Source organism: Otolemur garnettii, unplaced genomic scaffold, assembly GCF_000181295.1.
Source record: "Otolemur garnettii isolate 467f Iridium unplaced genomic scaffold, OtoGar3 scaffold00044, whole genome shotgun sequence".
NCBI lineage: Eukaryota > Metazoa > Chordata > Mammalia > Primates > Galagidae > Otolemur > Otolemur garnettii.
Window position 1 is genome coordinate 8,392,830 of NW_003852439.1, and position 12,241 is coordinate 8,405,070.

At 55.4% G+C, this 12,241-nt stretch overlaps 2 protein-coding genes, 1 long non-coding RNA gene and 1 other non-coding gene across 5 annotated transcripts in view; 2 read left to right on the plus strand and 2 right to left on the minus strand.

Moving 5' to 3' along the window:
- Positions 1-2,904: 2,904 nt before the first annotated feature.
- RAB26 (RAB26, member RAS oncogene family) lies at positions 2,905-7,517 on the plus strand. Its single transcript, XM_003790796.3, has 9 exons — positions 2,905-3,099; positions 4,107-4,217; positions 6,116-6,157; positions 6,254-6,320; positions 6,453-6,505; positions 6,777-6,842; positions 6,952-7,008; positions 7,112-7,188; positions 7,287-7,517. The coding sequence occupies exons 1-9, from the start codon at positions 2,905-2,907 to the stop codon at positions 7,387-7,389; spliced, it is 771 nt and encodes a 256-aa protein (XP_003790844.1). The 3' UTR covers positions 7,390-7,517.
- A 1,009-nt stretch (positions 7,518-8,526) lies between these two features.
- On the minus strand, positions 8,527-9,003 carry LOC111725595. The gene is made up of 2 exons (XR_002773625.1): positions 8,889-9,003; positions 8,527-8,664 (listed from the first exon to the last, which is right to left on the minus strand). It is a non-coding gene; the product is annotated as an uncharacterized LOC111725595 (long non-coding RNA).
- Positions 8,766-8,848, minus strand: LOC111725618. The gene has a single exon (XR_002773643.1). It is a non-coding gene; the product is annotated as a small nucleolar RNA SNORD60 (small nucleolar RNA).
- Positions 9,004-9,497: 494 nt separating the features above from the next.
- The window catches only part of TRAF7 (TNF receptor associated factor 7), a 21,627-nt gene continuing 18,883 nt past the window's right edge, over positions 9,498-12,241 (plus strand). Inside the window, exon 1 of one of the 2 annotated variants that reach the window (XM_012805827.2) lies at positions 9,498-9,593. The gene's annotated coding sequence lies outside the window, so the exon portion shown is untranslated. The remainder of the gene's footprint in view (positions 9,594-12,241) is intronic. The other variant, XM_023513801.1, reaches the window with a different exon arrangement.

Sequence of the window (12,241 nt, forward strand, 5' to 3'; positions counted from 1 at the left end):
AGGAGACTCGATTGAGCCCAGGAGTTGGGGGTTGCTATGAGCTGTGATGCCATGGCACTCTACCAGGGGAATAGCTTGAGACTCTGTCTCACAAGAAAAAAAAAAAAAGAGCCTTGTTAGCGTGACATGTCCTCCTGAAGTGAGTCCTGTGTTTCTAACTCATCTTTCACCGATTTAATAACTGTTTATTGAGACCCAGAGCCAGCTGCTGGAGACACTGCAGTGACCAAGACAAGCCGCTTCCTGTGCCCAGAGAGTTTACATTCCAGAGGGTAAAACAGATGGCAAACAGAGGAATCAAGAGATATGATGATCAAAAATGAGGAGAGCTGCTGGAAGCCAAGATGCAGGCACTCAGGGCTCCCTACTTTCAAGAGAAAGCAGAGACCTGGATTTGATGTAAACTGTTCCAGTTGTAAAGGTTACAAGAGCAAATCTGTGTCCTCTATCACTCAAAGCTCCCTTCCCCGCTAGGCGCCCGTAGTTCAGTGGTTAGGGCATTAGCCACATACACTGGGACTGGTGGGTTCAAACCCGGTCCAGGCCTGCTAAACAATGACAACTACAGCAACAACAAAAAACAATAGCCGAATGTTGTGGCGGACACCTGTAGTCCCAACTACTTGGGAGAATGAGGCAAGAGAATTGCTTAAGCCAGAAAGTTTAAGGTTGCTGTAAGTTGTGATGCCATGGCACTCTACCAAGGGCAACACAGTGAGACTCTGTCTCAAAAACAAACAAACTCCCTTCCCTGCCTGACCGCCGACTTTTTCTGGTTGCCTATCAACACGACTCCCCCCCAAAGGAGGCTGGGTTTACAGCTCCACCCTAGAGCACCCAACCCTGACTCCTTCTAGTTTCCATGTCCTGGGTATACCCTGGGCAGCAGCTAGCAGGAGAGTATGGAGAGTCCACTGGACCCTGGAGCCAGTGGGTGGCGGCTGCTAATGTCCCAGCTAAGACCCAGAGCTAACAGTCTTGAGGTTGTGGGGATGGATACCTTGGGCCCCCAGGGCTGCAGCAGTGGGAGCCCAATACCCTGCCCCAAACCCATGAGACACACATTTGGGAACTGGCCTGGAAGATGCAGGGAAATGAGACCAGGCAAAGCAGTTTGGAAGGCTCTAAAATGGCTTCCCTAGGTTTGCCCCCAGTTCTGACAGGTCCCTGAGGAATGAGTCGAGTCATCAGAGGAGTATAGCACCAACTCTGCCACTGGACAGTTTATGTTCTCTGGAGCTAGAGTTCCCAGGGGCAAATCCTGGTTCTGCCCCTTCCTAGTCTGATGACTTTGCACAGCTCCCCTCACCTTTCTGGGCCTCAGTTTTCCCACTAGTGCACTGAAAACCATAGCAGCACCTATCCCACAGGAGAGTTTTGATGACATGTTCTTGGCACACAGTAGGGCGGCCCTCAGTGGCCTCATTTGTGCAGATTGCTACCAGCCCCTCTCAAGGAATCTCTCCCCGGGCACTTTCTCCATTTGTGTTTCCTCAGGCCTTTGAGCCTTAGAGGCAGCTGATTATTTGGGCTCTGGGCCCTGCCAACTGGGAGGACTTAGCCCCTGAAGGGCCCAGGGGAGAGCTGTCATATATATATATATATATTTTTTTGAGACAGAGCCTCAAGCTGTCCCCCTGGGTAGAGTGCTATGGCATCACAGCTCACAGCAACCTCCAACTCCTAGGCTCAGGTAAGTCTCCTGCCTCAGCCTCCCAAGTAGCTAGGACCACAGGCACCTGCCACAACTCCTGGCTATTTTTTGGTTGCAGCCATCATTGTTGTTTTGGCAGGCCCAGGCTGGATTTGAACCTGCTACCTTAGGTGTATGTGGCTGGCGCCTTAGCCACTTGAGCCACAGGTGCCAAGCCAAGCTGTCATATCTTGAGGGACAGCCAGACCATTCTTCTGGTTCTCAGCCAGCACTCCACTTCAGGTGCACTACCCTCTACTCCCCAGGTCTGACCATGTCAGACTCATTCTCAAGCCCCAGACCATTGTGGGCAGGTATCAGACCCTGGAGATGGGTGTCCCAGGGACCACCTCAGGGTTTGAAGAATCAGCACTGGCCACTTTGGGGCCAGAATCTGGAATGGGAAGGCCAAGGGGTCAGCTACAGCCTAAGAGAGTAACCTCCCACCTTGCAGGTCCCTGGGGACAGAGTCCCACAGGAGGGGACCTTCAGTGGGTGTGACACTGGCTCTGGTACCTGCTTCCTCTCCCTCTTAGACCCCAAGGCTTCAGCCTAGGGGACAGAAGCTGTGGGAGACACTTCTGTGCCCATTCAGCTGTGCCTACTCTGTCCTGCCTCTGATGACCAGCTGTTTGCTCATCAAGGCTGTAACTTCAAGCCTGTTGGAGCTTCCTGGACCCACCTGCCCTGGAGGGGACCCAGCAGGGAGCAGCAGCAGACCAAGTGGCAGGCATCTCTCAGCGAGAAGGGACAGATTCCGGGTGCCCACCCCTGCAGGCCCTGTGTCCCAGCACTCTCATCTCAGGATCTCTCTCTGGTCTCGGGTCTGCCGGTGGTCCTTGAGAGGTACTGGGTTGGAGCAGCGCAGGCTGAGTGGAGCCAGGCTGGCAGCGGTGGCCCAGGATCCTGGGATCCAGCCTTCACCAAGCCCACCACCCAGCACCCCGGTGGGTGCTCAAAGGCGACCAGGGAGTCTGGTCGCTGGGCCCAGGCAGGCCGGTAATTTGCGTTGCCCCGCTCCGCAGGAGGAGCCGGGAGGCGGGGCCTAAGCGGTGTCTAGGCAGGCTGAGCGGCGGGGGCGGGGCAGGAGGCCGGGCCCGGGATGCCGCCGCGGCCGCCAGATATAGGGTTTGGGTCTGGGTCCGGCTCCGAGTGCGCGGGAAGAGCGACGGCCCGGGACGCAGTGGGACCGCTCTGATCGCCAGCCCGCTATGTCCAGGAAGAAGACCCCCAAGAGTAAAGGGGCCAGCGTGCCCGCTGCCTCCGCTCTGGCCGCAGCCAACGGGCCCCGGCTGGCTTGTCCCAGGACTGCGCACCCCGGCCCCGATGCGCCGCCCAATGGGCCCCCGCAGGCCAACCGGCCTTCGCTCGGAGGCGGCAGCGACTTATACGACGTCGCCTTCAAGGTGAGCCAGTCATCCCCGCCCCCCTCCACAAGCGCAGCAGGTGGAGAGCGGTCTGAGCCAGGTGGGGAGGGTCGGGGAGGACGGTGGTGCGGGGCCCCGGCGGACAGTAGCTGGAATGGCTGGCACAGTCAGCGTGCGCACACACACACACAGCTGTCAAGCCCAGGTTTGGGGTGTTCAACAGCTGGCAGGGCCTGTCCCCTACTTCCCAGCTGGCAGGGCGCTGCAGACATCAGCGCCCGGCGCTTCCTCTCCACGCCCTAATGCCCTAGCTCTCTCCTGGGCCCCAGTCTCATTTCTCATTTTCTGCCTTCCCTCACTCCCAGGGTCTGTGGGTCTTTTTTCTCTTTTTTTGAGAGGAAGAGGCTAGAATGGGGTTTGCCATTTGGGTGGGGAGCATTGTAGCCTTCCCCAGACCAAGGCAGATGTATGTAAATTGGGGGAGAGGGGCTCAGTAGGACCATCTTTGGGTTTGAGAGCATTTGGCAGTGGGTAGGGAGAGAGGAAGAGGTCCTGATTGACCTCCCCCTTCACGGATTTGGCGTAGGCCCCTCCTGAGGTCAAGATCTGACCCTGGCTTGGCAAATTCCTCCCAAGCCTTGCTGGGATTTAGAGTCCTCAGCACAGAGGCACAAGTCTCTTAGAAGGGCCCCAGCTGCCACCCCCATCTGCTCTGCTCCTCAGCAGATCCCAGTGCTCCCCTCTCGATCATGCCTGGTGTGGGGTGGGGTGGGGTAGGGTAGTAGAGCCCTGGATGGAGGCAGCTGTCCTTACCCCCTACTGATTGAGATGGTCCACTGCTTAGAAGGGGACCAAGCCTTCCAAAGGCATAAGCAGGGCATCTAGGCCAGTAGAGACAGGCTGCTTCTCACCTGGGCCCTGCAGTCCTTGTTTTCTTGCCCCAGTTGCAACCCTTCTCTGGCCAGGCTAGATGCCCCCTCCTAGTGCGCCAGTATCATGGTTCCTTTTGTCTCAGGCCTGACACTTGACTGTCTTACCTGCACTAGGTTATGCTGGTTGGGGACTCGGGAGTGGGCAAGACCTGCCTGCTTGTACGCTTCAAGGATGGTGCCTTCCTGGCGGGGACCTTCATCTCCACTGTGGGCATCGACTTCCGGGTGAGAGTGGAGACTGATGTCCCGAGCCCTGGCCAGGCCCAGGCAGCCTTGGACCCCACGTCAACTCAATGCATCTTCCCAGGATGCCTGGGAAGTTGGTTCTTTGCTATCCCAGTCGTAGTACCAATAGGTTCAGGATATGGAGCTCCCAGCTGAGCCACCCAGATTCCAGGGTGAGGGCAATTGAGATGAGGTGCCTCAGCCACTATCTTGCTGCATCTGACAAGGGATAGTTCCTATGTTCCTGGCTCTACTTAGGGGACAGACTACATCCTGTGCTTTAGGGAAGACTGAGTGCTGATGTCCCCAGGGTGGTAACAGTCAGAGGTAACTCATGGCCCATGTCCACTCAGGAGGCCAGCACTGCTGTCCCACTGTACAGAGGAGGTCCTAAGGTTGTGGGAGGTGCCAGGTGGCCTGCTCAGTTCCTACAAGAGGTGGCTGCGGTTCTGGAGCAGATACTTCACCCAGGACCTATTGGCAAGGGCTTCCAGGGCTGGCCTTGGTTAAGCACCTGCCCTTGGGTAACAACATGGCCCCAGCACCCTACACAGGGGCCTGCAAGGGCTCTGATGCCAGAGCCCCACACCTCTGCCCACCAGCCTTAATTCCTCGTGCTGAGGTGTTGGTGTGTTCTTAGCAAATCTTGGATTTGCATTTTTCTCACCCTTTAATTAGACACAGTTAGCAGGAAGATGGGAAGGAGCCCATTCCAGGGACAGAAAGGAGATCCCTCCAGTCTGGGGAGCCATTCTCTATCCTGTTTAGGGGACCCAAGCCCCCTTAAGTCTTCTGGGATGAGTGATGATTGAGGTACCAGCAGTCAATTTGGGTCAAAGGGCAGTGGTTCTTTGTTCTGGTCCTTGCTTCCCCTCTAGCTCCTGAGAAGGTGAGGCCTTATAGTTTGCACCCTGCTAAGGGTGCCAGGGAAGGCAAGATGTCCTCTCCAGCCTCCTCCCCCGCCCAGCAGATGGCTGTGCCTGGCTCCCTGGAGACCCAGAAGCACACTGACAGCAGGACTTGCAGGGAGGGAGGTGGTGTATGTCTCCCTGCCTCCTATCTAGTGCTTAGCTGAGAGGGCCTGGCTGGGGAACATTGCCAGCCAGCAAACACAAGAGGACAAAATGCCTACCAGACACAATTCTGGACACTGGTTACTGACTTGGGTCAGAGAGGTATATACTCAGGCCTTGTGGAGCTGACAGCCCATCCAGGAGAAGCTTTTAAATTAGAACACTTTTAGCCAGACAATTGTCAGTGATTTGCATAAAGTAGTTCTGGCACCTTGGTCACCCCCATTTTGTAGATGGGTAAACTGAGGCAGCCTTAGTAAACGGGAAGTGGGATCACACTTCAAATTAAGTGCAAGTGGCTCCAGGCAGTGTGTACAGAACACATCCCAAGGAGAAAGGGGCAGGCAGAAGTCTGCACTTTGTGCAGGGGAGCTGCTGAATTGGAAACTGGGTACAGGGAAGCAGTGGTGGCCAGGGGCAGGGCTCCAGTGGTGGAGCAAGAGATAGAGTGGGCTTGGCTTTAATTTAAAGGTCCTGAGGGACAGGGACAGCCTCCAGGTAGACAGAGGAGGAAAATGTTGGCCCAGACTTGGTCACAGCTGACCATAGTCCACTATCAGGGTAGCCATCTGAGGGATAGGGGCCTGAGCACCCACTGTGTATGGGGCGACCAGAAGGGCTTTAGCGGGTGTGTGACCTACAGGCATGAGGGTGGGTGGTCAGGACAAAAGCAGGTGGTATGCATAGGGGGAGAGCAATGGCTCAGGAATTTAGGACTCAGGCTCAGTCCTGGCTCCACACTGCCTCTCCTCCCTTTCCTACTCTTGGGTGCCAGGCTAGAGGTTCATGCTAGGCCCTTGCTGGAACTGGCTGGTTCTATTTCAGAACAAAGTTCTGGACGTGGATGGTGTGAAGGTGAAGCTGCAGGTGAGGTATTGGAAGGGCAAGTTGGGAGGAAGAGGACACTGGGGAGGGGCTGTTGGTTGGTTCTTGGCACAGCCAGACCTGTGCCTGTTGCTGCAGATCTGGGACACAGCTGGTCAGGAGCGGTTCCGCAGTGTCACTCATGCCTATTACCGGGATGCTCATGGTAAGCCCATGGATGCATGGCCCAGCTCTCAGGGAGTTGAGACTGTGGTCTGTGGGTACCCTGCTTGGGGGGGTTATCTGAGCAAGAGGGCTTAGGTAACAGGGGACGTCCTCACTTGGCCTCTGCTCTCAGCACTGCTGCTGCTCTATGACGTCACCAGCAAGTCCTCCTTCGACAACATCCAGGTTAGTGGACTCCTTCCTGGTAGGGCCTAACCCATCCCAACCTCCTCTATGCACAAACATGAGGGTCACTTTTGGGATGGAGGTGGCTCAGGTTGAGTGTGGGGGTAAGGTGGTCCTAGGTCATTCCAACTCTCTTAAAGGGACTCCTTGGCCAAGTTTTCTGTAAGGTTGGGTGCCCCTACTTGACCCATGGGTGGCACTTCTGGAGATAGGCAGAGGCCTTGGGGCACGGGGCAGAGCGTGCAGGGAGCACCAGCCTTTCCCTCTACAGGCCTGGCTGACTGAGATCCAGGAGTACGCCCAGCACAATGCGGTGCTCATGCTGCTGGGGAACAAGGTGGGAGGCCTATCTTGCCCTCCCCAGCCTGGCCCCACAAAGTAAAGGTGAGGGGGGTGGGTGGTGAGCCATGGGCCAGCTGTCATCAAGACCTCTGTGCCTGAGCCAGGTGGACTCTGCCCACGAGCATGTGGTGAAGAGGGAAGATGGAGAAAAGTTAGCCAAGGTGAGTTAGGGTAGGGAAGGTGGGTGGTGAGGGTGCCCCTAAGGCTGTGGAACCTGGGCCATCCATACCAGGCCACCAGCCCACTGGCAGCAGCTGTTTGCAGGAATATGGGCTGCCCTTCATGGAGACCAGTGCCAAGACAGGCCTCAATGTGGACTTGGCCTTCACAGCCATAGCAAAGTAAGTCCTGGGGGTCACCAGAAAGACCAAGCCCAGGGTCTAAACCCTCCTGTTGGGGGCATAGGAGGCCACGTTGTTTTGTCACCCTTGCTCTATAGGGAGTTGAAGCAGCGCTCCATGAAGGTTCCCAGTGAGCCCCGCTTCCGGCTGCATGATTATGTTAAGAGGGAGGGCCAAGGGAACTCCTGCTGTCGTCCCTGAACCTGGCTGAGCTTAATCCCAGTCTTGGAAGGCTGTAGAAGTCTACAGGCCCTTCTGACCTTGTCACCCAGTGGCCAACCCTAAGGTGTCTGTTTCTAGGACCTCAGGCCAAACTTTACTCCTCCCAGCAACAGACTTGATATTCAGTCCCACAAGTAGGTTTTGGAGCAGCAGCAGGCCCACAGTCTCCTTTCACTGGCTGTGGCCTTAATACCTTGCTCTCAAAGCCTGTATGTTGAACAGGTCTTCTGCATGGGAGGAAATGCCTCACCAAGTGCACAGACCTTGGCCCAGCACTCTGCTGCCCTCTCCTGGGCATGCCCAGCTCTTTGGCTAGGCCACTGGCTGGGCTGGCACCACATGTACCCCTTCGGAAAGCCATGTCTTTACCTGCAGACACTGCTCAGGCAGGGAGAGGACTCCTGCCCATGCCTGGGACAGAGGCTGCATCACTAATAACATCATGCATTTATATGCCCTGAGAGCCACCTGCTCCCAACTCACCGATATAAGGCTCTGGTTCACAAAACAGAGTCTTCTCATGTGACCTTGGACGATTACCTGAAGCTATCTGTGTGCTACTGGGAAAAGCACGTGGGCAGTGGGCAGTCACCCAAATATCAGGAAACTAGGATTATCAGAGCAGCCTGCTGACCTGGGGACCAGGCCCCACCTACTTACAGCCAAAGTCTGATTGCCAAGCATGCTCCACCCTGCACTTGGTCTTTTGATTGCAAGCCTTTGTTTTCAGTCCTAGTGAATAAAATTGTGTTTTCTAAATTTTCTATCTCATCCATTGAAAGAAATGCCAGTCCTCCCCCAACCCAAGGCTGCTTCCAACCCCAACGCTCTTTAAGAGCACACGGGAGCTTAAGTGGCTAGTGTTTAACTTCACAATTTCCAACAATAGAGAAAGGAGCACTCAAGTGTCTGTTACAGGAGACCTCAAGACTCACCCTGGGGCAAAAGCATAAAAAAACAACCTTTTTTTTTTTGCCTTACAAGCAAAAATGGAGAATGCAGTCCCAAGGAACTTCCATATCATGCCTCTACCTCTTTTCCACCATTGCTCCAGAGATGAGCCATCCCTCTGGGATGCCAAGGGAGTGTGAGAATGATGACGCTTTAGGAAAAGAATCAACTCGCTATCTTTGCTTTATTGTTAAGCAGTTCAGACACACACAGTATCTGCCTTACCACCAGGTTCTCCTGTCGGCTGGGCCTCCTTGTTGAGGTTAATTCAGGTTCAAGGTCTGCTGCCGGGTCACGACGGCCCTGAAAATCAAACAGCGCCGAAATATAGAGGCCTCCTCTCCCTCATTTTGGGCAAGACCTGTTTTCAATCCCAGACCTTCCCCACCAAAGATGTGCACCCTAAGCCTCAGTGTTGCAAAATAATCAGGCTGCACGTGCAGCTTTCATACGAGGTGTCAGAAATTACAGCAATTCATCATAGGCTTGGGGCTGAATCGGGGAAACCAGGCCGGGCCCAGTCTTACCTGTAGGGCGCTGAAGGTCTGAAATTCGGGAAGGTACGTTTAAACTCTCAGGGCCAAGATGAGTTCAGGTCAAGACTGGATCGGGGGCCTGACTAGTTTGCAGGGATCGGGCTACCGCCAGAGTTCCACACAAAAGCCAGCTGTTCCTGGAATTGTAACAAACCAGTACAAATCAAACTGAACCCACTCGCCCACACCGCGAAAGGATGGAGGAAGGCGAGGCTCAACCTTTTATAGAAACAACTCACCTCTGTGATTGGGCACTCTTAGTTGAAGTGCCCGCCTTCCCTTGCAGCTGATACGCTCCGGTCTCTACAGCGTTATTTTCACCAATCGTGCCGTGGCATTTCTTTTGGAGGCGGTTTCTCAGGTCTAAACCCAGAGTTTCTCCCTTTTGTAGAGTCCCTTGAGCCTAACTTGTGAGCGACGGATACACACAGCCAATCAGACTCCGCAGTGCAACATAGAGTGATTCTGAAACGGCCAATCCCGCCCCGCAGCGACTGGACCGCCGGAAGTCGTAGTTTCTGAAGCTTCGCGAGTGAGGCAGACGCCCGGGCCCCGTGAGCAGGAGAACTACAAGTACCGGCGGGCGCAGCCACTGAGCGCTTCCGGCTCGCGCGTCTCGTCCCTTTCCCAGCTGGCGGCCGAGGGGCACCATGAAGCGGGAGGGTGAAGCCGCCGCTCCGGGGCGGCCACGGGCGGGTGAGTGTCCGCGTGGCGCGCCTGGCCCGGGACTCGCGCCTCGAGTCCACGCGAGAGAGGGGCGGGGCAGGCGCTCTGGGGCCCGGCGGGTGGCGGTCTGGTCGAGGGGGGGCGGGGCCGGGTCGGTCCGGGGTCTCTGGGTCGGTCAGTCTGTCTTGCCTGTCAGCTCCTCTGTCACTCGCTCCATGCCTTCTTTCTCTCACTTTTCATTCCATCTTTCTGAGTGCCAGGCACTGTTCTAGATGCCGGGAGACTGCGGGAACACGATCCCAGTTCTCCTAAGCTCATCTTTTGGTGCAAGGTTCTTGAACCTCGGCTCTATTGACAGTTCCCGGCCGGATCATTCTTTGCTGCGAGGGGCTGTCCCGTGTGTTGCAGGATATTGAGCACCATCGTTGGTTTATCCCCACTTGATAGTAAACACACACCCCCTGCAGTTGTGACAACAAAAATGTCTCCAGACATTGGCAAACGTCTCCTGGGGGGCATCCTTACCCCCATGGTCTAGAGAAATGGCCTAACAATGGCCAGACAAAATTCCGAAGGAGAGTGAGAAGTGTGCTATGAAAGAAAGAAACAGGGGGCTGAGAAAGCAGGGGTGGGGCAGCGCTACTGTTAGCCACAGACCTGATGGAGAAGCAGCCAGTCCTGGGACGATGGGGATTCACTCCAAGTAGTGGGAGCAAGATATACAAAGGCTGGGAATGAGAAAGGCCTTGATGTACCCCAGCGAGTATAGCAAAGTGGTGGAGTTGAGAGATGAAGTCAATGAAGCCAGAGCGGGTTCAGGGGGTGTCAGGTGGGGATTTTATGGTGCTGACAAGCAGGCTTTTGGAGAACTTGAGGCACAGGACAGGTGGGAGCAGATCTAGGTCCAGTAGAGAGCCAGATGCTCCCTCAGAGGGAGAGTAGGGATGTGGGCAGCCTAGCTGAGGAAGATGACTGGCCAGGAAAGAGGGGCCCAGGATTAGGTGCCCCAGCCTGAGAGATTACTTGTGTTTGGGTGTGGAGATCGGACTTTGGTATTCAGTCAGGAAGCAGGAAAGGGTGAGAAGGCTGGGCTTAAGCTCTTAATTCCTATTGGGTCAGGCTGTCCAGGCACAGTTGTCTTGAATAGCCAGGGTGGGTCCAAGGGTGAGTGCTGCTGGGTCCCAGCTGCTAACAGGGAACAGGTTGAGATTGCACCCTGCTTTGCTGCCTCACTTGTATAGGAGCGCCATGCTGCCTGGACTGTCTACATACCTTTTTCATCACCCCTCAGGCCCCTCTCGAGGGACACAGGCCCCCTATCTGTGGGCTGCCTGCCCCCTACCCTTCCCCGGACTTGTGGCCTTCCTTTTTCTTCCCTTTGGCCCCATCCTTCCCAGGCCCCTTCCCTGAGGGCCTGTGTGGCAGGCACTGCCTTTCTGACATAAATGCCACTTGACCTACTGTGGGCATTCGAGTTTCTCCACAAAAACCTTGGTCCCTGTATCCCAGAGTTCCTGGCATCCTATAGCAACAATCTCTCCAGGAAGCCAGGCCCTCCCTTGGAGGGAGAGTAGGGATGTGGGCAGCCTAGCTGAGGAGATGACTGGCGAGGAAAGAGGGGCCCAGGATTAGGTGCCCCAACCTGAGAGGTTCCTGTGAAGTAATTTCCACTGTGGCTAGGTGTCAAGATATTTCCAAGACTGAATGGAAAAGATCATGGTCTTTAAACACTCGCGGAAAAGTGCTTCAGAGAGAGGGAAAGGAAATTTGTGGGACACCAACTCTCTGCCTGCCTGCCTGCCTCCTTAAATGTTGATGAAACATGGGTCAGACTTGTGTTTAGCCATCAGTATGCCCTCCAGCACAAGGCCTGCCCCCAGTGGGATGACCCTTGAGTATCTGGGTGGATGAAGGAACAGCTAGGCTGGGAGGTGGGAACAAGATGGAGCCACAGGAACTGCTGGCTTGGGCTCACTGGCAGTGTGCAAACTGCATGCAGCTGCTCCTGGACCATGGGGCCATGCAAGTACATGGTAGGGCTCCTAGATTTGTGGCAGCAGTGGATGAAGCAGAAAGAATGCAACTTGGGCAGTTGGTGTGACCTCTTGCTGGTATATCCCTGGATGGGCCTCCTGGCCTCTCTCACCCTCCTTCTTCAGATCTCACAGAAGAGCTGTGGTCGGTGGAGCCCTCACCCTTGACCCATGTATCATTTCTTGTAGTTCCTTCCATATGTGGGTTTGTCTCTACTCCATGTTATGAGAAATTTAAAGCCTAGAGTCACATGGCTGTTAAAGGGTAGCAGTGGGATTTGGACCAGGTCTGTCTAGCACCTGTGGCCTTTATGACAGACACCTATGTGTAAAGTGCCAGCACGTGCTCACCCTCAAGAGCTGTTGGCTAGTGTGTCTGGCTCTGAATCTGGGTCCCCACTGGCCTGGCCTTACTGGTGGGTACCTAGGACTTCAGTGGGCCCTCTAACTTATGTAGGAGGGACCCTTGGAGAGGGACCTATCAACCTTTTGCCTGGAGGAGGAGAGATGTGGTTGCTTCCTGGAGGAGGCTGCAGCCATGTGGGGCAGGTGAAGGAGGAAGGTGGGCACAAGGGCTGGTGTTGGTGACATATTTAAAAATCCCAGGCAAGAGGCTCGGCGCCTGTGGCTCAGGTGGCTAAGGCG